The 27,487-nt window shown below is 37.8% G+C and overlaps 1 protein-coding gene across 2 annotated transcripts; it reads left to right on the forward strand.

Moving 5' to 3' along the window:
- Positions 1-1,766: 1,766 nt before the first annotated feature.
- LOC121428757 (fibropellin-1-like) lies at positions 1,767-26,914 on the forward strand. 2 transcript variants are annotated; one of them, XM_041625575.1, is made up of 8 exons: positions 1,767-2,118; positions 3,218-3,269; positions 15,313-15,566; positions 17,038-17,133; positions 17,802-19,809; positions 20,602-22,110; positions 23,216-23,434; positions 24,047-26,914. In XM_041625575.1, exons 1-8 carry the CDS (start codon positions 2,014-2,016, stop codon positions 24,091-24,093), a joined length of 4,290 nt encoding a protein of 1,429 aa, XP_041481509.1. In that variant the 5' UTR covers positions 1,767-2,013; the 3' UTR covers positions 24,094-26,914. The 2 variants fall into 2 exon arrangements, with proteins under 2 accessions (XP_041481509.1, XP_041481510.1); XM_041625576.1 differs by having other exon boundaries at positions 1,767-2,109.
- The last annotated feature ends 573 nt before the right edge of the window (positions 26,915-27,487 follow it).

The raw sequence follows: 27,487 nt of genomic DNA on the forward strand, positions 1-27,487 counted from the left end.
GGTGAAAATGTGTTTCGTATTTCAGGTTGTAATGGATGCTCGTGGGTTCTAAACAATGTGAATGTTTTGCTGTATCTTGGTCGCATATTATTAGGTTAATTATGACTCTAGACCTTTCTTTGAATGCGATATATGATCATACTCTGACGTCATAGTTTGAAATATAGGCTCCACTTTAAATTTAGTGACAAAAATTAGTTATTTCTGTTTTCTTTAGACAGGGTGGTCTCTTCAGTACATAACAACTGCTTTTCGAGAGAGCCCTGTATTTAAATGAGTAATGGTCGTTTCATGGACCCCTACGAAAAATAGCATGTGCTGATAGGGTGTTCCATCCCACAAGTGGTAAATAAATAAAATAAGTTATTAGCTTATTTGTGCTGTTAAATTACCTGTTGTCTAAAAATATATATATATATTTTGGTATACTAAGGGAGAGTTAAGTAGAACTCCTTACAATTTTATCCCCAGAATTACTTTTGTCAAACAATTGTATGTCTTTTTTATTCAAGAATTGAAAAAAGTCGGTTTTACCTTATATATTACAGAAAAGATCATATTCTGTCATTGATGTAATTGTTGCTCACTCGCTTCGGTTAATCATATAAACAGTTCACCATATCCGTAACCTGGCCTCCCAATATCTCAACAACACATTTCTGTATGCAGCTTACTTTAGATGAATATAAAATGATTGACGCGTTATTTTGTCATGATTTTTAATTGATACCACGAAAGCAAGCTATTTTTATCCCCTTACACAAAGTTTTTAGTCGCCTCTGATTCATGAAAATATTACTATTGTGGTATTGTATGGAAGCTTGTTTTCGCCCACGAGTAGCATTGAGTATTTACGTCTTTACTATAAATATTGATACTTTTTCAGTGGAACAGACAAAAATATTTGAGTTGCTACACCCATAACTCTGTCGTCTCTACAACAATTGTACATCATCCTACTGTCTCGACCCATATGGTCACACCCTTTATTAAGAAAAGAACTTTTAGAATACACAATATTATATATTTTTCCTATATTTGTGTAGAATGGCAGCTCGATGCTACGGAATTCATTTGTCGTCTGGCGAACACGTTCCAGCATGTCCAGAAAAACACAAAATTATGGTTGATGGACAGGCATGCGAAAATCGATATGATACAACATATTGACAGAAAAGGGAAAACATTCCTTTTCAAGTAGTAAATACAATCATTCCGTGTCCTTCGTGGGTCTCTCTACAAAAAAAAAAGTTTTCAAGTTCAATCTCATTTGACGCGTGAAGGTATGCTCTCCTCTGCTGACATTTCTTGGGGTCTTCTCTGGTCTTGTTTCAAAATGTGTTTGCGTGAAGAGAAAAAAATGCACATTATGCGAAAATTCTCTGCCATGACTGTCTCGGCTTATCATGCTACTGTGTTGACTTGAAGTGTGATACGATAAATTCTATTGATACAATTTTGATATGCCACAACCATTTGCACATGAATGATGAACCACGACGCTTCATATCTTAACTGCAACAATTTACGATACCGGCCTACAGGCCCCAGCTTTCGATTCTCGCTATGTACTATAGGCCGACATCATCTGGACTGACATTTAGCCCCCCCCCCTAAAGGTCTCTCCTGAATATTCGAAGTGTTGATATGTCGGTGGTCGTTTGTGATAAGTCTATTTGCGGTACAAACCAGTTGATCAATCAATTGGTCCTCACACAAGACTACCACACAACTAAAACTTGCTGTATAAGTTTTGGGGCCTTCTGTACACAGGTCATTGATAGGGACCTTAGGCTGCATGTTCAGACCATTCAATTCGAGTAAAGGATTTGCCCAGAAGACTGCCCATCCACATAGTGAACACTCTCCATTCGACGTACACTATATCGTTGTTCGTATGGTTGTCAATCAAACTTAAACTATTCCTTTTCCCCTCCAAACTAGATAATCAACACCATCATCATGACGCCGGAAAGCTAACCATCCTCGCCGGAGTTAAATCATCCCGTTACCATGGCAACCAGTCCTAAGTCTTCTCTCGTGTTCTCCATCATTCTCCTCCTGTGCTTATGCTACGGATTATCAGCCTCTGCTTCGAGGACAAAGGAGGTATTAGAGGTGATTAATATCAAAATATATTCTTTATCATGCATGAGAGTGGGCGGAGACAGGGTTTCATAAGGGGAGGGGGGGGGGGGGGGTACAGAAAGTTTACCAAGAAAGGTAACCACCCTTAAAAGCACCTGAGTTGACTCTTCATTTCAAAACAGACATGAGCAACCCGTGACCAAATAGGGAAGATCTGTCGTATATTAGTATATATAGGGTAATTTAAATATTCAATATGCATTTTCTTGTTCATTTATTTGTATTTCATACTCATTTTGATCTATATATTTATGTATGCGTTTATTCATTCATTGATTTCTTCATCTACTTATTCATTCATTTGTATTTATTTATTTTAGTTCAATACATATTTATTGAATCATATATTTATCTGATTACCTTCTGTTCCTAATTTTGTTTATTTATTGAATTCTTCCGTTCATTCTTTCTCATAATCTCTGGAATATTCGTGTAATCATTAGTATCCCTATGCTATAATGATTAAAACATCACTAACCTGTAAGTGACTTTAAACCTATAATGATGACATGTATCATAATTATGATATATGTTATATTTTCATAATTCTCTGTAATTCCCATGATTTTGGTCAAAGAGAGGCTTGTATTCACCTGATGAATAGGAGTATTATATTATAATTCATTAAAAAAGAATAATAAAATCATAATTTTATCTCTGTGTTTGATCAATAAACCTTGATATCTAATCCATGCCAACTTTTGAACTCTCAAAACAGATTTATTGATGCGAATAATTTATTTTCCTTACCGACTTCTCGCCATTACACGTATCGGTGTTCTGGTATTTCGCTATAGAAATGGAAATGACCTACAAACAAAATATCAATTCGTTATCCAAACAAATCCCATAGAATATGATTCGCAAAAGAGTATTATTTGTGATAGGCCCTCGAATAAATCATCCTCGGATTAAATTCGCTTATTTATCCTTCGTAGACAGGCAAATCCTCCACACAAACAATCAAGTAGAATATAATTTCTAAATGCATTCCTTTTTTTTATTAAATCGCTGGAATTGATCTTTTAATAACAATTTGTTTATTTACCTTCCCCTACTTTTTTAATAGGTTTTGAATAATGTGACGAGGGAATCAACATCAACAGAAATGGAAGAAATCGGTAAGTTGTTCTTCAGATCTTAAATCAATCTAACCTGTTCTTAACGACATTGTAAATGTTATAAATGAAATGAAAGGGATGGGAGAGAGAGAGAGAGGGAAGGGGGGTGGTAGAGCGGAAGGTAGAGGGAGAGCAGAGGGAGGGGGGGGGGGGGGGGAGGGAGAGGAGTATACAGGCATATCATATGTCATAGGTTCACAAGTTCAAAATCGGATTTAAAAAAATACTTCTGAACCTCAATTCTTCAAAAGAAAAAAAAATCAAATAAATGTTAATCAACCGATTTTAACCAAAATACACCTTTGTCACTAAATTATTTACGATAAGAAAAGATCGCGGTTCGGTTCAAGGGAAAAACTGCCAGATTCCTGACATGCCTGAGAAGTTGAGTAAATATTTGATTTCACACCAGACATGCTTAAATATGAAGTTCTTTAACATCCTTTATGCGAACATTTTTACCCGAGACTGCCCTGCCGCTGTCGGCTGTTTGTTGTTCTTCAGACGTCTTTTTTTAAACCGAAGTTGAAATATTTAACACCAAGTATGGCATCAAATGCGAGGTGTGATCTTTGACAAGTTCGAAGGGTGTAATCTCTCACGAGTCCTTGACCAATTTCTTGCTCGAGAGGTCGTTTAAAAATGGAATGATTAGTGGAGGGTGGGCAAATAATTAAGCTGGGAATTTTATGACAGCTATCCTGATAATAATTTCCCCTTGTAAACGTGTGGATATTGAGTGAAAATTATGAGTGCATGAATAATTCGATAACAGGGATATTCGGCTGAGAGTAACTCTATCAAAAGTATAGAGGATTATCTTAATAATCAACAATATTTTAAAGGAAAGTCCCATCCCCCAAATGTCATAAAAATGTGATATAAAATATGAAATTTATTACATTCTTTAAACTTTCCCATGTTCAACACAAAACAGTTAATGCACAATACAGTGATAGGCAAATAGACAGTCAATAATGTCACTTATCTCACTATTTTTCTTTCTATTATTCGAATTATAAATATATTTCATTTGGAACAAATTAAATTTATTGTAATAAAAGGCACCCGAGTAGACAACGAACCGTTTTGATGAGATTGAGGGGTAATGTAATATTAACTATATCACAGTGTTTCAATTTTGATACAGTTGCAATTTGCATCTAGATATAGCGAAGAGTCTATAAACTCGTCACCTTTATTAAACTTGGTGTAAGTTTGAAAAATCAACAACACTTTTTGAATCCTTTTTGTAATCTTTTTTTTATCATCCTCTTCAATGCTATCTTTCTCTTTCTTTGTGATTCTACCATCCAATTTTCATTCACAAAAGAATCTATCATTTCCTGTCAGATTCAATTTGTCACACTTTTGCGTAAAGCTGGATCTTCATTATCTATCCAAATAACCATTTCAACAAAGTATAACATGTCAGTTAAAAGGCACTGTCTGCAGAAGCGAAGATATACCTTGATGAATAATATCAACTCTAGAGATGGCAACATAATCCTTTTGAATAAAAAAAATCGTTCGAAAACCGAGAAACCTGTAAATAAAGCATTGTGTACTTTTAAATGAACGGATGTTGATTTATGAGGAAGAAATTTGAATTTCATGCACAAGAGGGCCCAAGTGGAGACAGCTAATTGTCTGAATGGGATGAATTCTCTTCGATCCCTTCTTCATGGGATTTTTTTTTTTAATTGACGGGTTAAAAGAAATTTCGCAAGCTGATGTCGCCTGGAACGGGATTTGTGGCAGGGTTATTTGCGGTCAAGTATTATTTTTTTCATCTTCCTTATTTTTTTCCAATCGTTTGCAGTACCCCGTTTTTTATTCCGTTTCTTTCTTCTTAAGTTTGCCCATTACCAAACTTGCGTTGAAAATTCTTATCATTATCTCATTCTCTATTTATTCATTTACCTATCTATCTATCTATTCTATTTATCTATTCTATCTATCTATCTATCTATCTATCTACCTACCTACCTACCTACCTACCTATCTATCTATCTGTCTGTCTGTCTGTCTGTCTGTCTGTCTGTCTGTCTGTCTGTCTATCTATCTATCTATCTATCTATCTATTTATCTATCTATCTATCTATCTACCTACCTACCTACCTATCAATCTATCTATCTATCTATTTATCTATCTATCTATCTATTTATCTATCTATCTATATATCTATCTATACATTCTATCTATCTACATCTACTGTATATTTATTTAGTGATAATCTATATGTAATCTATGTACCTTTCTGATAATCTATCTATCTAGCTTTCGTTCTATCTATCTGTTTATTTTTATATATCTATCCATGCCCCCCTTCCGATTTGTCATTAAAAAGTGTTCTTGTTCTTCTTTATCTGCGCATCTTCGAATCAAAATATTTTTTTCAAATTAAAAATCAATTCAATCTGTTTTGACCACAATACCCATCATTAAACTGTACCAAGCATGCCAAGTAAATGAAAAGAGAGAAAAAAAAACAATGGGATGACCATTTGTTTTATACAGTATAACCTTCATTTACCAACTAACTTAGCGTGAAGCTGTCTTGACCAGCGTGGTCATTGGTCAGTTAGCAATTTTCACACGCAGGCAATATTCTATCTGTTTTCAAAATAGCACAGAAGAGACGATATGCCGTTTTTCAATAGGATTGTGAAGCAAATATATTACTATTTTTGATTTCACGGATTGTGAGATCGCTCGCCCGTTTAAAAGTATAGGAACGACTTTTCTTTAAACTTTCAGATGTTTTAAAGGCATATTCTCAAACATACTAAATGACTTTCATGGAGAAAATGAATAAGAATGGAAATAAGATAAAAGGAATACGCGTTTGTCTTCCTTAATTCATAATCCTCAATATTTCTTTTGTAATAGCATACTAAATCCTCCTAAGATTATATTTCAATAATAAAACATAGTAGGAATATATCCTACAGGAGGCACGCAGATGTTGAAAGCGACCCATTCTTTTCTAATCGTTTAATTCTCAAGTATCATCGACTTTTGAGAAGCATCTATTTTGGAGTGATGGTTGCATACTTTCCGCATTTTTTCACCCCGATCCGAGTCGCGTAGAACTCACTTTCAGACTTTCTCCCATGTAGTCCTTTTCAATTCTTTTGTAGCCTATCGTATCATCATTATGCAACAATCACAGGGTCCCGTAACACAAAGGTTAGCGATTGATCGTACACTAGATTTTAGGATTGATCGTACATGGTAGTCAATGGAATCAATCGTAGAAAACTGTTCTACGATCATTGCTAGGTTTTGTGTCACAGGCCCCTGATTGTATGTCATTTGAAATAATGTACATGTAAAAGATTTGATCGGTCTGGAGTCCGTTTTACAGGCGTGGCAAACTGACTGTAACATAGGTCCAGGGCCCTGTCTTACAAAGAGTTGTGACTGATCTTATCAATCACAACTATGGACGGCCAGCAACGTCAACATCTATTATGTATGTTTGTTCAAAATATTTTAGAACTTTGATGTATATTCAATTTTTTGTTGTTGAAAATTTGCTGTGCTTCTCTTCGTTTACAAAAGATATTGTGCAAATTCCTGTAGGAAAAAAATTATGACACTGATGGATTTCCATAGAGTTACGATTGATCGGATTAATTATAAATCTTTGTAAGACGGGGGCCTGATGTCACTACCATCATCACCTACTCGATTCAACGGTTGGAATCAAGAATGAAAGAGGAGAAGAATGGATCTGAGATAAGTGAGTGATTAGTTTTAAATGTAGTCTGCATCGTCCATATCTGCAACTATGTATATTATAATGCATTCGTAGAATTATTGTTCAGTGTTAACGGATGGGATGACGGGTCTCTTCCATTGTGATTGAGATAAATTCCTGACAACTTCAGCAGCACTAATAACATGACTAGTGAATCTTGATTTTAAAACAGGGCCCTCAAGAAATCACAAGGGTAGTACACCTGTCACTCAACCATGTACGGATGAAGGGGTTTGGGGGGTCACGCCCCCAGATGTTACATGACCAAGGGAAAAAAGGAGGAGAGGAAACAGTAGGAATGGGAAAGAGGCGGACAAAATCTATCCAAAAATGTTATTCTTGTATTAAAAAAAGGTCAAAAGTTTTGCTCGCATATTTTTAGAACTTTTGCTCCACCCGCCATGTCTAACCCCTTCTAATTTACGTCACTTTTCTCAGTTTTTGGTTGCCTCTAATTTGCTGCTATCACTATTATATCATAAGAATATTCAAGGGAATATATGCGCATCATTTTAACGTTGGCGCTCATACAAGCAAGGACTGTTTTTACCTTTCATTTTATTTACGGATGGCGCTCTCCTTTTAAGGATGGTATGGATTGACTTCTTTCTGAGGACGCACAAGGATTCCTTCTGGGGACGCACTCAGATTCCTTCTGGGGACGCACTCGGATTAAAGGATCAACGTATCAGAAGATGCACCAATCCCAACCATATGGATGGCGTGTTTAAGAATGACCTTGGGAATTGATAAAGACATCTCGATGCTAAGGTCATCATGGATAGCTTCTACCTGACCCGGTTCTTGGCTTGTCGATGTAACAGTCACGCTGAGGTCAAAGTCAGGACAATCTGAATTGCTTAGGCTTCATATCAAATCTATTATGGGTTGCTTATTAATGCGTATACTTTGGTTATTAAAAATAACATAATAATAGTAATTCATTGCTCTTTAAATTGAGAGATAGAGACATAAATAGATAAAGAAAAGATTTAAGTGAAATACTGAGGGAGGGGGTGTTGTACGTGTGTCGCATTGCCAATGAGGAAGATCAACCTAATGATTTCATTATTCAAGTGTTCATAACTTACTTAACTTCCTTATTATTCATTTAATCTTCATCAAACTTTTATTTTGCTCTTTATTCATCTAGTTTCAAGGGATTCGTTTTCCTTTGTCATGTTTAAGAAGGTGGCTCAACATGCTCAATGGGCGGCATGAAAAATCTACTTGTGGCATAGCGCCTAGGTACTCCACTATATATCCTGCTATGTTTTTTTTTTCTTTATTTTTAAGGAGCTGGCGCATGCTGCCTCATTATTCACCATATTAGGGTAAAAGATTGACAGAATGTGAAAATAAATGTCTTTTAATCCTCTCATGAAGTGTAAAAAGAAAAATCATGCCTTCCCGTCTAGACTAATCAATAAGATTGATGTCAATGCATTGTGAAACATGTTAAAGGTAAACGCCACATTATTATTGTAACCAACGGTCACACACTCCATTGTAACAAAACTCACTGAAAGGACATCTGCTTATTATGAAAATAAAGTGTGATTGTGATTTTTTTTTTTTTTTTGGGGGGGGTAGAAAATGAGTAAGATCAATTTATATTAAGTCAGCAATCCAGAATACTCCCAAGATAAAGTCCGCAATTATTTGGTTTGAACATGTTGAACTTAAGGAACGAATGGATGATCATAATGAATTTAGAACGAGTATGAGCTGATTTTGAATAAGCAAGGTATTGCACAGAGAGGTTACCTTTTCCAACAATGGCTAATTTGTGTTATTTATTACAATGGCGATCTTAAGTAGCAAAGTAAAAGCGGACAGCATGTGGCATATTACCTTCTGGCTTCAACAAAGATTCAGACAATTACGACAGTCTTGAGATTCATTATTTAAATATCTTTTCTGTCATTGATTATACATTATATCTCATCTCGAAGCAAGGTGACGAAATTCATGTTAATGAAAGCGAGAAATCCGCTGGATACGATAAGATACAGTGCCTGCATTTTAAGTGTCGCGGTTTATCTGATGCCGATAAAACAAATCGAATTATTCGAATTTCCTATTGAGCGATTTCGACACATCTGGATATAGAACTTATGACGACATATTTACTAACCTCTTTTGACCTATTGGTAAGTTTGTGTCTTACAAAGATTTGGAAAGAAAAAGTGTCAAAAGTGCAATCGACAGCGCGTTTTCACTGCTTCATCTATACACCTTTCAATCACAGTCATTTGCAGACTTATCTTGATGTTTATCACAATTTTCAATGGATTACGTGTTATTTGAAGAAAATATGCATATTTTTAGTGACGAATATTTATAAGTTTTAACCTGAAAGTCAGTTGGAGCAGAGGATTTATGGCGAAAAAATGAGGACCTTACTATTGAGTATGTTATTACAGAAATATGCAAGGGAGTAAAGCGACCGATGTAAATAATGAGCTTTTTATTACGAATACATAATCATAATTAAAAGATAAGGATATTATCACACTTTGTCATCAAAGGAGAAAGAATATCTCATTCTACCCTTTTTTATTACCACATCAGAAAAAGATATATCAAAAGGGGGCAAAAAAAATCGTAATTTTTGCTTTCTGCTAGCAGTGATAACGGGCCAATGTGCGTAGAGCAATGCTATGGTCTGTCAACAGGCTGTCCAATCTGCCTTTGTGATTATTCAATTTTGATCAACGCGGCTATGACTTTTAAAGCTACTTTCGACACTCTTATTCCGATATCGTACGACCTTTGACCTTGTTCATCGTGCCATGGAAAGCGGAACGAAATATTGACACCACTGGCCTTTTTCGTGTATGAACTTGAGGATATATCATTTATCGAGTATTGAAAAGTAATATTTTTCTCAACCTGAAAAAAAAGGGTCGGTCGTCCGATCTGAATTAGTTTTCAAGAATTCTTACTAACACTTAGAATTTTAGAATAGCTCATGTTTATTCACATTAAATTTATTGGTTGACTGATTGCTTTGATATTTTTTTATACAAAATATATTCATTGAACGTACATCATTGGTTTTTCATAAAATCGATAAATAAAATATCCCCTTGAATAAAACAATTTAGTACAGGTCCCTAGTTATTTTCATGAATGTAAGAGGATACAAACAAACTTTCAAGAAGTGGATTTCAAACAAGGCCGTACGCAGGTATATTTTCCGGGAGGGGGGGGCAATACGCGTACAACATGATTTTCGAAGAAACTCAAAAGCGAGGAAGCGAAGTGACTGAGCTTGTAATTCGGGTGAGTTACATGTAGTTGCACTTTTGAAATGAAATTAAAGGATTTCGTGCACACGTTTGGTGAATTATGAGAACATTTTCAGTAAAAAAGTGTAAGTTTTCAAAATTTCTGGTTATGTCCAATCAATGAGGATGAATAATTTAGCCGCGAAGATGGGTGATAAAGAAAAAAAAACGGACAAAGTTAAGATCAGGGGCCCGTGACACAAAGCTTAGCAATGATCGTAGAACATTTATGTTCGATTGATTCCATTGACTACAATTTACAATCGATCGGGAAAATAAAGTGTGCGATTGATCGATAACCTCTGTGTTACGGGACCCAGAACATCTCATTGGGTACGTTTTCATAAATGAATCACAGGACAGTGTTGCTAGAGTCACACCAATGAAATGAAACTGACTGCAAACAGACTGACGGTATGTCTTAGGAATCATGGGAATCACGTAGTATGTTGTATCGGTCTGAAGCCGGTGCTGCCAGTGTGGCTGTTGCAAAATCCACCCTCACCATGCATTTTATGCATCGTCCGCCAAGTCTTTAAGATGATGCTTAGGGGGTAAACGGTAGGATAGAGGTCAAGCAGCAAGGTCACCTGGTCCTCATCCATTCTGTCTATTCTTCTTCGGAAATTCTTATGTCATTCTCTATGCAACCATGCCTGGTTGGCCCGCATGGGAAGATAGGTCGTTATGATCTGTCAGGGTTCATTACCGTCTTCGAGCTAGAGCTTGGGTAACTGTTTTACCATCTTGACGGCCTTGCGATGGGCGTCACTTACAGGGAGGGGCAGTAAGGGTGTGGCACTCATGCAGTTTATGATCCATTCTCGCTTTGAGTTCGCGATTTGGGAGTGTTGTGGACCTGCCATTCAGTCAACCAATCTCGAGTAAGCGTGATAGGGTCCAGGGTGAGGATTCGAAGGGCAAGCATTCAAACCATAATCCATTTCAGCCAAGGCTAATTTATCTCTCTGCCAACTTTCAAACTGATTGTTTGATATATTATTACAAATGCATTTCGTTTATATATACATGTATAGCCAAATGTAGATCAGGCAACACCCGTAGGAAAATCAAGCGTGTTTGTAGCTATACTTTATAACCACTTAAGGGATGTGTATTTTTCAGTCATCGTGATTAAGAAAAGAACAATCTTGGGAAGGATGTGCCTAAAAAAAACGACAACCACAGAATATGGACGAGAAGTTTGGTTGATAACCCCTCTGGGAACTTAATCATCCCCAGTAATCCCTTGATGTGAAAATAAATGGTTTTTAGGGGTTCGGGAGCTTTCAGATGTTCCCTATTGCTTCTGCCATCATTTTGGTCCAGTCCTGATGAATTTAACATGTACAGGTAATTTGTTGATCTGCGATGTACTACTTGTTCCCTCCATCTTAAAGTGAGTGCACACAATCTTGGAGATACAACAGAATGAGGAAAGATTAGAACGAAAAATCATATGGTGACCGTGACGGTAAGAAGTCAAACAAGAAGTTATGACAAATTATTTTTTTCTGATAGTTGTGCCTAAATCTTTCATTTTACCAATTCGTCATTTACGACCTCTATCCTTTTTTATTGCGTGAGATTTGGGCATTATAGTTCAAAACTTTTCTTTCATATTATGTTAAACTGAGTTTGTACGTATTAAAGGTGTATTTAAGTAAAATATGAAGGAGTAAATAAATAGGGCAGGTTTTGAAGTGAATATAAAAAGGGAACCTAAGTCAGATCGAGAGATAGGATGACTGGTGTACCCAATACACCGGAAAGATTATTCTGACACAAACGAATTGGCATCCAACTTCATCTGACACTAAACAACACGTATGGGACTACAATTTCAAAATGCTTGTATCGTATGCCACCCGGTTGGATAAACCGCCATACCAAATACACTGGACGATCGATCACACTTAATGACCCATCATGAGTAATCAGACCACTAAATAGTCGATGTGTTTATGGTGTTTGGGGGCTCTGGGTTCGCGTACAGACACCATGAGATGCAGATGCTCTAGAAGAATATATATCTAGTGATCCCTTTTGTGAACAAATATGTCAAAACCCAGCTGTGAACAAAAAGTGTCAAACAGTTTCAACTTATGACAACCATTTTTCTGTTTCTGTTTATAGTAACTCTCTTAGGTATTCGGTAGAACAGTTTCTGCTGATAAACGCCAAGCTGGTCTATAACCAATCACCTATAGGAAACATTTCACGTCTTGGTTAGTCGGTCATAAACTTTAAAAACATTGAGTAAAATATTACCCAATATTGGGCAAAAAGGTAATGTTTGCTGTGTCTTTTTTCCCCAATATCGGGCAAAATGCATGTTTTAAGGGTAAATTTCCACGTAACATAGCATAAAATAGTTACAAAATACTTGGGATCTTTTAACCCCGGCCGATAAACATGGATGTTCTCATTTTACCCAATAATGGGTAATTTTTTTTAGAGTGTAGTGGCTGATCTTCTGGGGGTCATACAATTATATATTAATGCCCTTCAATTTTCTCAGGTTCGGCAGCTGCATCTCACTGGCGGACAGACAGGGGGTAGAAGCCATGGATTTCCTACATATTCACGACAAATAAAAGAAAAAATGAGATTTTTTGAAAAAGAAAGGAAATTATGAAATAAGATATTGTATCACAGAGGTCAAAATATGTCATTTGCCAGTGTTAATATTAATGTTCTTCTCCAATGTCGTATTACTGTGCTTTATTGTTGTCGGTTGTAGATATGATTTTTTTTTCGTATTTATATGTTAGTTTTATTCATTAAATTAAGCAACAGTTCACAGCGCCGACAACGCATATCTCACGGCACTACTCGTGCAACAATGGCAATACCAGTGTAGGCAGCATCAGTATAGGTGCAGAATGTTGCTCCTTGTATATCAAGAAATCGTACCGTGAGAGACGTTGTTTAATGGTGTCGACAAGAATTAAAAGCAATCGCCATCACCCCCATTATGTTTCTCATTCAAAAAGGGATTTTAAGAGGTTGATCTATTGCGTTGAATTATCGGTAACGAATCTAAATGGAAAGCAATTGCCATTGATGTAAAATGTAGCACTGGTGGCCCCCAAAAATGGGTTGGAAAATGAGGTGTCCGAATGTTTGTGAGGCGATGGCAATCATGGAGGAGTTGGTAATGACATTGTGAGCAGTGGTGGATCCGGGGGTGGGGCACATCTGGCCCCTGCCCCCCCCCCCTTGAGAGCCATAACGCGTTTGAATTTATTTTATTGCTTGTCAAGTTTTTGTTAAGTGAATTGTCCATCATTTAGAAGTGTAGAATTTTGTAGGCTGCTCAAAACTTTGCTGGAAGAAACCCCCCCCCCTTGGGATATCCTGGAACCACCCATTATAAGGTTATAGGTGTGGGGTGATGGTAATAGATATAAGAGGAATAGGGGTGTGTTGGGGATTGAACTTCAATCAAAATCACAAAGTCACTAAACATGACTTTTCCTAAATAAAATAGATTGGTGTATGATATACATTGAGGACCTAGCGAAACAACTCAACCATTTTTGTCAATATTTCTGTTCTTCTCTCTTTCATGCCCCTCATTTCATCTCATCCACTTGCTTTTATTTTCAATTTCGATTCTTTAAAAAATATATCAAAGGGATGGGCATCTATGCCCATGTAACATGTGTAATAATGCCATCCCTTTCCGCTTCTCTCTTTCCGATGAAAAGGGGATTTTTGTGTGCCAAAAATATCAATACAATGGACATGTATTATACTGACCTACCCCTAACATTACCTAAGAGACCCTTAAGAATCGAAGACAACCTCTGCCGACCAATACTGTCATTGGTCAATAGATAATCAGTGCCCATGATATCTATGTCACTATTTAGACTTGACCCCATTTATTAAAAATAACTCAAGGTACTTTATCAAAAGTCGTCGATCATTCTGGTTGCTAGCAACAACAACAAAAAACAGTTGCACTTGCCCGAAAGTCGAAAAACCCATTATAGCTGTATAGAAACTTACCAATCACCATGATCACTGGGTCGACGGCTTTACGCTCTCTCCGTCGGACTGAATGAATGCATTAATAGAGGTCACTAACACTTCACCACCAGGTAGCCAGACTGTAAACTTATCGCCTCATTCATATTTTGTTGCTATAAGTTTCTTATACCGTTTATCTCTAGTGTGAATTATAGGAAATCGAAAAACCCAATTTCGTTTTCCTTTTTAGTGAGCCGAACGCTTCCATTTTCGTACCCCATTAATTTTTCAGTGAAATGGATCATAATGTCACGTCAGATCTTTGTTTACGACCGAAATAGCTACTTTGAAGAGACCGACGATCAAGCATGATTGTGTCATTATTTGGAACAAGCATTATTAAACCATCAGTCAAACTTTGAAATGAAGAAGAGACACCGTGGTGTAATCATTGCTTTAAATCTAGTAAATATTGATTCAGTCTAGATTTCGTTTGCAGCTTCTTTTATACTGGGAAAGATGCGGAAAATAGCAAACACTTTGCATCAGCACTGCAGAATGTTCATTTTGATAAAGAGACAGAACGAAATCAGAATGTAATAATGGTAAAAGATGATTTAACCGCTGGACATTGTCATATTTTCATCCATTGTGATAATAGGATTGCAGATTTGTAAAATGAATAAACAGGCTATCAGTTTGAAGGGTCTCATGGTTTTGATCGATTTCATTTTCATTAGGCTTAAGGTAAACATAGGTTATAAAAGGGACAGTTTCCATTACATTATTTTATTCATAAATATAACTAGGTCCTACAATGAATTTGGTGTTACAGTATTTAAAAGTGGAGCAATGTAGCCTTTATAGGGAAAACACACAGTACACATGCTTTATCAAAGTTTTACGTTCGTACCAAGATCAATTAAATAATAGTACTGAATATCACATATAATTAACGATCAGCTCATTAAGACAATATCTATTTTTGTATTGACATTCATACAGAGCCAGATTATGTGCCAACGTCCCAGTACATCGAGACAACGCCGCCCACTTCTTCACCGTCAGAGAAGTCGGCAAAATTGGCGGGAAGGAGAGGGGGAAGAAATTGGCCGCCTGTTCCATCGTCTGCTCATGGCACCGCGCCCTGTCCACCGGGAAGGGAGTGCAGAGAGAAGAATCATCTAACCAGCGAAGAGAGACCTTATCCCCTGGCCGGACCTCTCCCGACCGAAACCGATGGTCGTAATCTCATCAGGGTAGGTATAATCGTGTTAATCGATTTAGGACAATATGCAAGACCAACATTTTGATACATAAAACGTGTTGACATGGAATACCTTACAGAAAAAAAAGTAATCTATGGAAGGGTAAAACCATGGACATGCAACTCTAGGTCCATGGTTTCTCCATGGTAAAAACCATCACAAGTCAAACATTGCGTGTGGATGATTTGAAAAGTGACTATGGACTGAAATCCATACATAGGTGTGACGTAAGCATGATGTTGATAGGGTGGGCAAGACGACATAAAAATGAGGTCTTTTTTTATCTAGCTAAACATGTTAAACAAAAAGGACATTAATGAGCTTAGTGACCCATACATTACAGTTCTGCTCTAATTTCTTCATTTCCTTTGAGCAAGCGCGAACCGCTTTAAATCTTGAATCGGTCGAATGGTAAATAATCAGAACAAGAACCCGATCAATATTTTGTTTCATTTTATTTTGATTTAGATGCATGACTTTGAGATATTCCGCCCCTTTAATAAACGTAACGCCCTCCCTCTTATTTTCCGTCACGATATACCTGGTAATTGATTAGAGCGAGGGTCAAGTTAGGAGGGAGTGGAGATGCCCGAGGGAATAGCCCTGACGAGTGATTCCATTTGATTGGTAAACAGATGCCGCGTAAAATGAAATTGTGATGTGTTCTCTGAATATGCGTATTCTTTATTTCCTCACAATTTGAGTATAGGCTCCTGTAAAAAAATGATATTAGGGTTTTTGCATATCTTTCCTCTAATATTCGGTTGATAGTTGTATTAAAAAGTTATATGTCAGAATTAGTTTTAAATGTACAAAGTTTTAAAAAATAACAGCAGTCAACTTTTGGTAGAATTAGATAAAACTTAGCATGATTGCGCCGACGTAAATGATATTTTTGAGAGAAATAAGACAGATTAGAATAAGCCTTGGGCCCGAAAGATATATCGAGAATTTTATTCCAATTTTAACTAAATGAAACACTTTTTGGCTAATAGTTATACTTTTAATATTGATCACAAACATGACAAATCTCAGGCAGGATATTTAGGTTGCACATTCAGACCGCTTTTCATCTGTCAAAAAGGTTTGCACAGCAGACGAAGGGCAGGGATGATGACCTTTCTTAATGAATAGGGAACAAAGAACGATAATTAGAAGAGAGAAAGTAATATAACGTAAAGAATGTCACCAAGTCTACAAGAAACAAAATATCTACGCTATGGGGACTTGATCCTCTAAGAATACCCTGATGCACCCTTGCAATAACTGTGAATTGTCCTGGGACCCGTTTCATTAAACTTGTTATAATAACAAATTTGCAATAACACTTAAAAGCTACGGAAATCGTTCTGTCTGATTGGCTGATAGTAAATTTGTTATAGAAATTTTGCATTTGTTATTATAACAAGCCTTTATGAAACAGTTCCCTGTTCTTAAAGTGTGTTTTTTTCTTTTTTTACAGTCGAATCATGACGATTTGGAGGAAGCAGACAGACTATCGATGCCCTATGGCGGACCCTGTGGAAGCCAACCGTGTCGAAATGGAGGAACCTGTCTGGTAATTAATATCACTTCTTAGCCTTTCCAGGGGCCCGTAACACAAAGCTTAGCAATCATCGTAGAAGAAATTCTTTACGATATATTGCACAGACTACAATGTACAACCAATCAAGAAAATTAAGCGTACATTCAATCACAAACCTTTGTGTTACGGGACACCGGTTAAACCTGAAGCGTGATTTTTCTCAAAGCTGATCGCTTTGGGGCCCCTCACCCCCCCCAAAAAAAAAGGAAAATCACGACATGCTTCATCTTTACATCTCCTAGTATTAGCACTGTAATCATAACCAAAAGTTTATAGTTTGAACTTGTCAATATTTATACAGTAATCATATCATGTTCAATCTTTATGCAAGGTGTATTATGTAAAGTCCATGACTGACTATGCATCTTCTTCTTCATTTATTAATTTACTCATCGATTACTATTATTTAGATAGGGACGTCTCCTGAAACTGCAGATTCAACAGACAATATATTTTGGACATTAACCACAGAAAACACACTTTCTGAAATCACTGGTCAGTAGAAACCCTCCAATAAATCATAATTATACATGTAATTTGAAAGAAAGCGTGCTATTTCATGTAGGTAATTGGAACGTTGGATTTGGTACAACTGAGAGCCGAGAATTTCACACTCGTTTTCTTTTCATTTCCTTCCTCAGAATCTACCTCGGCTCGCTGGTTACAGTTGTTTGTGCACGGACGATTGGACAGGGCGTACCTGTTCTGACAGAGTCAGCAACTGTGAAAGCAACCCTTGCAGACATGGTGGTTCCTGTGTGTCTACCAATTACGGATACAGGTGTCTCTGCAGATCTGGCTACAGTGGGATCAACTGCGAGAGGGGTCATCGATGGTGTGACAGTGAACCTTGCCTGAACAGCGCCATGTGCATCGACGGTTTGAATGGCTACACCTGTATATGTCCGATCGGGTTTCGAGGGACGCGATGCCAGATCAACGTTGACGAATGCGCAATGTATCCGCCGAAGTGTAACAACGGCGGGACTTGCGTCGACCTTGTGGCGGATTACGCCTGCATTTGCGCAGACGGGTTCTTCGGAAAATCTTGTGAGCACGACGTTGATGACTGCAGAAGCAATCCATGTGGGATCGGCGGACTGTGCCTTGATAGACCTAGGGGATATGAATGTGTCTGTCCTCAGGGTTACACCGGAGCTAACTGCGATAGGTTGGATGTTTATCCTTGCAATAGTTCTCCGTGTTATAACAAAGGAAAGTGCATAGATCATGGTCATAACAATTTTACTTGTAAGTGCAAAGGTGGCTACGAAGGGACATTCTGTGAGACAGAAATCAATGAATGCCTTAAAGGTTCCAAGAAACAGAAGTGCAAGAATGGTGGTACATGTATAGATCTGATAGATGACTTCGAATGTGTTTGTTTGCCAGGGTATTCGGGGAAACGTTGTCACAAGAAACTGAAACCTTGCCAATCTGCTCCATGTCAGTTTGGAACTTGCCAAGAGGACACCAACGGGGAGAGTTACGTTTGTGATTGCTTTCCTGGTTTTTCAGGTAGGAATTGTGAGCTTCGTGTCGATCACTGCGACAGCCAACCTTGCATGAATAATGCAAGATGCTTGAGCACAATGGAAGGCTTCTTCTGTTCATGCCCCCTTGGATTCACCGGAAGGCACTGTGAGAACACCATGAACTTCTGCACACCTGACCCCTGTCATAATGGCGCCATATGCTTAAACACTGGTCTGGATTTTGTTTGCCACTGTCCCAAGGGCTTCACTGGGAAAACTTGCAACCTGGAAGTGCGTGAGTGCCTCTCAGGGCCCTGTAAGAATGGTGGAGAATGCGTTGACCTGATAGGGGCATACACCTGTAATTGCCCTGTAGGTTATACGGGCATGCAGTGCGAGATAACGGTAGACGAATGTGAAACGAATCCTTGCTTGAACGACGGTGTGTGCATCGACGGGATTGGAACATTCTATTGTGCCTGTACCTCAGGGTATCATGGAATCATCTGCGAGCATAACATCGATGAGTGCTGGGCAGGACCTTGTCAAAATAATGGCATCTGTACTGACCTCATCGACGACTTCCGGTGTGCCTGTGCTCCGGGATACATGGGTAAGACATGTCACTTGAACATCAATGAATGTGTATCTGAACCTTGCCAACACGGAGGTTTATGCATTGATAACATTTCCAACTATATCTGCGAATGTCTTCCGGGTTACGTCGGCGTCAATTGCGAAGTGAACGTCAACGAATGTGAGAGCAGGCCTTGCTTGAACGGTGCTACCTGCGTTGACAACGTCAACACCTATCAGTGCTTCTGCCGTGATGGTTTCACAGGATACAACTGCGAGAATGAAATCAACGATTGCATCGACGTACATTGCCAAAATGGCGGGAAATGCATTGACGGTGTCAATTCTTACCGGTGCGAGTGCATGCCGGGATTTGTTGGAGCGACCTGTGGAAGTGAGACGGATGAATGTGCCGGAAATCCCTGTCTGCATGATGGGTTTTGCATGGATATGGTCAACGGTTACCGATGCCTTTGTGAGGCAGGTTACACTGGGACGAATTGTGAGGTCAACATCGATGACTGCAATCCGAACCCGTGCGGAAACAACGGAACCTGTCTGGATGGGATCAGTGATTATAACTGCACCTGTAAACCAGGTTGGTAAATTTCAAACAATCATCATACATATCAAGAAATAAACGAATTTTGTAATTGTGTCCGCGAGAAAACGGCATTCACCTAAGATTCTGAAAATAAAATATCAGAGCTTCTTAGTGTATGTATTTCATATTTCAGGAGAGGAACAACTGTCGCTGGTGAAAATTCCGTGAAAACTATGTTAGTATAGTCTTTGTATAATTATCGTAATAGAATGTAGAAGATACCATATTTTAAGTGTAATATGAAAAGCAAAATTTTTTAATCCTTCACTTTATTAGTTCGCATAGTTTTAAAAGCTAAAAAAATATTCCTTTTAGCATTCCTCTTGCTGACATTCTAATGTTTGAAGAAATCAGCTCCAGTCTATCTTCAAGAGTTTATATCAAAATATTCACCCTCCCACAACTTGCGCTCAAGAAACAATCCACTCTTCCAAGTTCCTGCCACCAATACCCAGTCTTATGGTTCACGATCTTTTTATTCCGCATCCCTTCATCTCTGGAACAATCTACCCCAAAGTATAAAACATGCAGATTCAACAGAGAAATTCAAATCCATGTTAAAAACCTACGTTTTTGTTAGTCTTTCTCTTCGCATGTGAGGCCCCTCAACTGTCTACAGTCTACTGTGAACAATGCAATTACTTTAGTTTTTTGCTGAAATTCCTTCTCTCTTTCTAATCTTTTCCCTAGCGGTTAGAGACATGTTTTGTGAGAAGCGCTATACAAATTATTATTTATTAATTATTATTATTCAATGAAATCATACTTCCTTTTTCCTTCTTCCAGGTTTCACTGGAGAAAGATGCGAGTTTGACATCGATGAATGTGCCAGCATTCCTTGTCTTCACGGAGGAAAATGTCATGATCTGATTGACGGCTTCTTGTGCCAGTGTCCGACCGGTACAGAGGGTGCTGTTTGCGAACAACTAGTAAATTCTTGTCTCTCCGATCCTTGTCAACACGACGGCGCATGTAGCAGTTTGGGGAATGGCCCCGATTTCATGTGTGCTTGTCCGATAGGCTACGAAGGTCCCCGATGTGAGACAGAAATTAACGAGTGTCTCAGCACACCTTGTCTTCACGGGGGAAGATGTGTAGATGCCATAGGAATGTACCATTGTGTTTGCCCACCGGGACACGTTGGAGCGAACTGTGAAACAAACACAGATGAATGTGCTCAAAATCCTTGCAGTCACCCTTCAGCAGTTTGTCAAGATTTGGTTAACGATTTCTTCTGCATATGCCCACGGGGATTTCAAGGGCGGCTTTGCGAGTACGACATTGATGAGTGCCTTTCAAGCCCCTGTGCAAACAATGGAACTTGCCTCGACGAAATAGATTATTTCCGTTGTACTTGTCCTTCCGGCTTCACCGGTGATATTTGCGATGTCGATATCAACGAATGTCTCAGTGCACCCTGTCAAAACGGTGCCTCATGCGCAGATTTCATTGATGGTTTCTTTTGCGAATGCAGAAACGGGTTCTCGGGATACCTTTGTGAGGAAAATGTGGACGAATGCAGCAGCTCACCATGCTTGAATGGTGGAACGTGTATAGATGATGTGAACTTGTTCATATGCATCTGTGATATCGGGCATGCAGGCGTCTTGTGCCAGGAAGACATTGATGAATGTGTATCAGATCCTTGTCGCAATGGTGCAACTTGCATTGATCTTGTGGGGGGATTCCTATGCGAATGTGCTGCAGGGTTTCAAGGAGACCAATGCAATGTCAATACGAACGAGTGCGCAAGCTCACCTTGTGGCGAGGGAGGAACTTGCCTTGATTTGTTGAACACGTATATGTGCTTGTGTCCAGAGATGCGTATGGGGGAAAACTGCGATCAGTGGATTGACGCCTGCTCATCAAACCCCTGCAGCCATGGTTCTACTTGCCTATCGTACGAGGGAACCTTCTTCTGTGACTGTCCCCGGGGATTCACTGGAAGAACTTGTTATCAGAACATCGACGAATGCGCATCGAACCCTTGCTACTATGGGGACTGTATCGATGGCGTGGACTCATTCAAGTGTCATTGTGGAATGGGTTTCACTGGATCTTATTGTGAACTCAATGTAAATGACTGTGCGAACAGCCCTTGCCTCAATGGAGGGACGTGCGTTGATCAGGTCATGGGGTATGTCTGCGTATGTCCACTTGGGTATACAGGACCCGGATGCAGGGACACCAAGCACCCTTGTGTCTCGGATCCGTGTCAGCATGGGGGTACCTGCATCGCATCGGATCTGATCGTGGATCACAACTTCTACTGCCACTGTCCGATCGGTTGGACAGGTAAGAAACGGGGTTCCAATCTTTTCTTCTTCGTCTTTCACTTTTTTCTATTTCCCTGTCTGTGTGTCTCTATCGCTTCTTTATCTGTTTTCTTGTATCCTTAGAATATTCCATAAACAAAGCGACCTATCTCTCTAGACCAGGTAGATTACCTATATCTCTGTGGTAATTCTGTCAAAATGAGTTTGTTCAGATTCTTATAAAATGACCATCGAAATGCATGTTACCATGAATAAAAAGAAATCTGCGCCAAATGATTATGGAATTAATTTTGTCTAGGGTTCAGTCAAATGTCAGTTATTTTCCCAAACAGTAATAATATGCTGCCCAGGATGTGCTTATCTTTGTTGACAATCTACAGTGTGATTATTTTGCAGTATACATTTCATTATTTAACAAAGTTCAGTTTATGTAACTGTACCAGATGGCAGATCAAGATCCAAGTGACAATGAACCTTGGTTTTACAGACTTTCTCATGAAATCGGAGTTTACTGCAACTATACTTTCAATGAAAAGATTTGTTCTCTCTAGCTCTCTCTAGTCGCTCCTTTCTACAATTCCCTCTAATCAATTAGCCCGTGTTCAACGACTACAAAATTGGGCAGCACGATTAATTTTACAGGTTTCCCGGGATCATCCTTCCCAACCACTCTTTAACTCTCTTCACTGGCTTCCTTTCAAACAGAGAATTACGTTCAAATTACTCGTGATTGTCTACAAAACACTGAATAAACAGGCTCCACAGTATTTAAGTAACTGCTTGAATCTGTATACACCAACTAGAGCTCTTAGATAGGCCAGTGATCACCTTCGCCTCACATATTCAATAACTCGTACATTAGCTGGTGACAGAACTTTTACAGTGTCGGCTTCAAAATCCTGGAACAACCTGCCACTAATAATTAGACAGTCTCCATCATTAGCAATCTTCAAAAAGTCATTAAAAACTTATCTGTTTAATACTTTGTAGTTTTTGAAATATTACATTGTAAGCGCTTTGGGCCTAATGGGAAAAGCGCAGTACAAATGATAAGTAATAATAATAAGTAATAATAATAGCTTCTACTTAATCGTGCATGTGTTCTTATGCTTCTATATCTCCAGGAAAGCTTTGCGAACAGGAGGCGGACTTCTGCTCCTCTGAACCGTGTCTGAACTGTGGGCGATGTATCAACCACGTCGATGGGTTCAGTTGTGACTGCGGCAGTGGGTTTACTGGAGAGTACTGCGAGACCGCTATCGATCATTGTGAGAGCGAACCCTGCTTGCATGGTGGGACGTGCCTCCGAGAATTCAATGGCTTTACCTGCGTGTGCAAACAAGGTAATTGTTTAAAAACATTCAATCAAATCTTTTAGGAGCATGATTAATATTCGTAGTTATAATTGTATCGAGGATTTCACCGTAATACCGTGATATTGTACACTCTTAGAAAAAGGTGTGAATTTAAGCCATCTGGTCCCGTTTTTCGAACCCTCGAGATAAAGGGTTCCCAGTAAGCTTCTTTACGCGCTCAAGAAACATTATAGAACCTAAAAATGTTCCAAAGTAGCTGTTTAAGGTAATTTAGACCATTTTTCAAGGAACCTAAGTTCCAAACGGGACGTGTATAAAGTTCTCAAAGAACCGTTTTTTCTAAGCGTACATTTTTTTCTTACTATGGTAGTTTTTTATCAGGTTCTAAATTAGAAAAATTGGAAATTGGAGAGGTTTTTAATGCACAAAAAATAATAAAGTATGATGAATTTTAAAAGATGCTTTTCTTTATTTTTCATCTCCTAATTAAGGGGCTTTATTTTCTATGAGAGTTTTTTTTTCAAATAGGGATTTTTAAAGGATATTAGATATTAGGCAATGCAATGAAATAATGTCTGACCTGTTCATATTTAATACCAAAACTATTATTATTATTATATTTTTGTGTATTTCCCGTAGGATTCCATGGAAAGTCATGTCAGCATACTACTCAGCCTCTGAGCTAGCGATAGAACAACATTCATCTCGCTCAACTTCCTTATACCAAAGATCAAATAGGATTCGAGCCAGTCGTTTTGTGAGTTCGCCGACTTGCGAGCAGCGCCTGATCGTGTAGACAGACGCCTGACTGCTGATAGCGGGAGCAAAACTTATGCTTGGCGACTAATCCATAAGACTGTGTGCTGATATGTGCGCATGACATAATAGGCGTGAAGTCAGGTGATCATCAATCTGGTCACGTGATATCTTGAAGCTCAATTAGACGGTTCTGTTTGGTTCGAGTTTCCAAACTTAACTGTTATCTCAAGATCTTTACTTATGATTATGAAGGTTATTCAAAGAGGGTAACATCGGAGATCTTCCACTGGTAAAAAAAAATATGCTGACGTCTTACATCATGGTTGGCAGTGGATATAAAATTGGGTTAAAGTTGTTTAGGAATCGTTTGATGGACCAAGCATTATTCATTCTCACTTAATCCTTATATCTTACGTTTCCCATGTGTTTATACATACCTGTATATCAAAACAATCTCTCCTACGTTAGGTCAGTCTTCTTCTTTTTTCTAAAAGAAATATGCTAATTTTAATTCCAAAACGTCCTGATTCCTTCTTGTATAGGCCTGTCATTAGTGGACTACCTTGTCACAAGTCATGATCGTTAAAGTTTATTTTTCGCGGCATTGAATAGCGCCATCTATCGACTGATTATTAATAAATCAGAATATGCTTCTCCTCTGACTCCATCGACGATCATTATATTCATACGGCTTCCAAATGAGTCAAAACTCATAGTACTACACTACGCGTAGCGTTGGAAAGTTTGAAAAGATGGTCATTATTTTGCACAGATGATCAATTATCGTCAAATTATCAGATGAAATAAATGTTTATATTGGAAGCGTTTCGGCCTGCATGGTGCATTAATTTGCTATCTTTATCGCAGTTAGGCCTACAACGAGATTTTATGACAATGAACTATAAATACCAGCAACGTCGTCAAGTGCCTAAATTTCCTAGCTCAAATTAACCCCATTTTGATCAAGGGAATCATTTATATTTAATTTCTGTTGGATATTTGAACTCTTATCGACCTGCTTGACTGATAGGTTTTGTATTTATGTAATATTTATTATATTGTACATATTGTTTTTAATACAATGGCATTGAGCGAACATGTATTCAAAATTTGTATTTTTCAGTGATAGAAAATGTCTTTCATGCTTTAACCGAAGTGGCTTGTTTTAAACAACGTTAAAGCATTAAAAATGCTCAAAGTACGATGCTGCATAATCATCAAATATATTAAGTTCGAAACATGTGGGATAGTATTCCCAAAGCTTTGCTTATGAAGCCCCGGATTGGCTTGATCGTGAAAGTGTCAGAAAACCATTTTTAAACGACTTTAAAAATGAAAGGAGTATACCATAAGTTCTACTGAATTACTTGTTACATAACATTTGTCAATGGTATTGACTTTGGTACATTTCCCTGGGTTAATGTATGAGAATACAAGTCAAATGTACTATGTTTAGGATACACAATAATTATTACAGTGAAACATTACCTAATAAGTGATGCTACTAAGTTCAATATCAGGGTAGCTAATTGAATGACGTTTTTACAAAGGTTGTACCAGTAATTGCCTCGATAGTCATCCTTTGCCGTAAGGACTCTCGAGCACGTCGAAGATCTGCATTAGGTTCTGTGGATAAGGAATTGAAAAGTTAGCTGATGACGTCACTTTTATAATTGACTAAAGTTAGTCGCCCTGCGTGAATGGCGATGGTTGCTTACTATATGCATTTAATACGGAGCCACTATATTCACTCTTCAAAAATACTGGCCATATTATAGTACTTGAGACTGGCTATGGCCGCTGATCTTCAATGGTTATCATGGTTATGACGTATCCAAATATGAAAACACCGTCCACTTCGCCTTTCCTTACACTTAGCGTAGAGGGGGCTATTCATCAAATAATCGGGGAACACAAAGTGCCTTCAGTCATTCTTGTTTCGAACGCTATTTTTCCACTCTAAAATCTATGCATGCTAAGGGCAAGGTGGAGTTTTGATACAGATCCATAACTCAAGATAGTATCTCTGGTTTTTTTTCTTTTCTACTTATAATTAAAGGAATTCATTCTTAATTTGCTTGATATGGTATTCCTTAAATTCCAAATTCGAATCTAAAAAAATAACATTGAAATTAAATCAAAATGTACACTCTTAACATAGTTGGGCAAAATGCCTAACTTTCAACCAACCCTGAGCAACAAACTGTCTGCACAATTATTGATTAAAATCTTCCCAAATTGGGCAATAAAACCTAAATAATTGGAAATAAATTTGCTCAATTGGATAATGACTACTCAGAATATATATTTTTTAACAAACATACATTACCCAACATAGTGGACAGTATTTTGCCCAACATTTTAAGGTGTGTAATAATCAGTAGAGGATATAAAGTTAAAGGCTGAATACAGCCTTCTTGGAAATGAAACAATTCAATCAAAATTTGATTGTCAAACGAATTGAGAATTTCAGAGAAAGTTATGTTAAGCTGAATAGTTTTCCATTTTAGCTGAATTCAAATTTAACGTGAAGTCTGAGATTGGTTATCTTGTGACTCAATAATGTTTATGTGTTTGTCTTTTAAAATAGAGTAAATTTGTTAATGTATATGTTTTGATTCAGTATGATGTTTTTGTGTGATATTGTTGATTGTTTTGTGTCTCTGTACATTTTGTAAAGAAAACATCCTTTTTACTGTACCAAAAATAAAACTGATTTGACTACGGAAGAACATTTCGAATAACCGAGTGCTTTGGGGGTACATAGTTTCAGTTCTGTAAAATATTAGGGATAAACGTATAGGGTGTAGCATGCGGAAAGAGAGAGTGAGATACTGATAGAAGATAGGGGAGAGGGAGAGAGAGAGAGGGGGGCGTAAATGAGGACGTAGACGAGATGTGAGTGAGAAAGAGAATAGGGTAGAGGGAGGGGGTGTGAAAAGTGCAGACTTGAGATTGCAGAAGATTGGTTTTTAACTGTGGAATAGATTGGAAACACCTGCATAAATATTTTTAAAAATGTAAATTTTATTTCGTATATCCAATTGCTCATCGAATAAGATTGCGTTTGTATGTTTAAGAGCTATTTATTTTTGACAAGTGAATTTTGTACTGGCAAATGATATGCGACGTTTATAGCATTGACTAGCTTAATAACATAAAGACAAAACGAAATGTGTTTAACTATTTAAATAAGAGCAAAAAAGAAAATAGGTTGGGGATTAAAACATTCTTTTCGAATGTTGGTTTTAAAAAGGGAGAGGTTAAAGTAAAAGTCCGTTTGAGTTATGAGTTATATAGCAAGAACGGGAAATAGAGAAA

Source organism: Lytechinus variegatus, chromosome 15 (genome assembly GCF_018143015.1).
Source record: "Lytechinus variegatus isolate NC3 chromosome 15, Lvar_3.0, whole genome shotgun sequence".
NCBI classification, from domain to species: Eukaryota; Metazoa; Echinodermata; class Echinoidea; order Temnopleuroida; family Toxopneustidae; genus Lytechinus; species Lytechinus variegatus.

Bases quoted from the DNA above. Each gene is read 5' to 3' on its own strand.
- LOC121428757 (XM_041625575.1), top strand. From the start codon at position 2,014: ATGGCAACCAGTCCTAAGTCTTCTCTCGTGTTCTCCATCATTCTCCTC. The intron at 2,119-3,217 runs GTGATTAATATC...CTTTTTTAATAG, and splicing joins GGACAAAGGAGGTATTAGAG to GTTTTGAATAATGTGACGAG. The intron at 23,435-24,046 runs GTAATTGTTTAA...TATTTCCCGTAG, and splicing joins TACCTGCGTGTGCAAACAAG to GATTCCATGGAAAGTCATGT.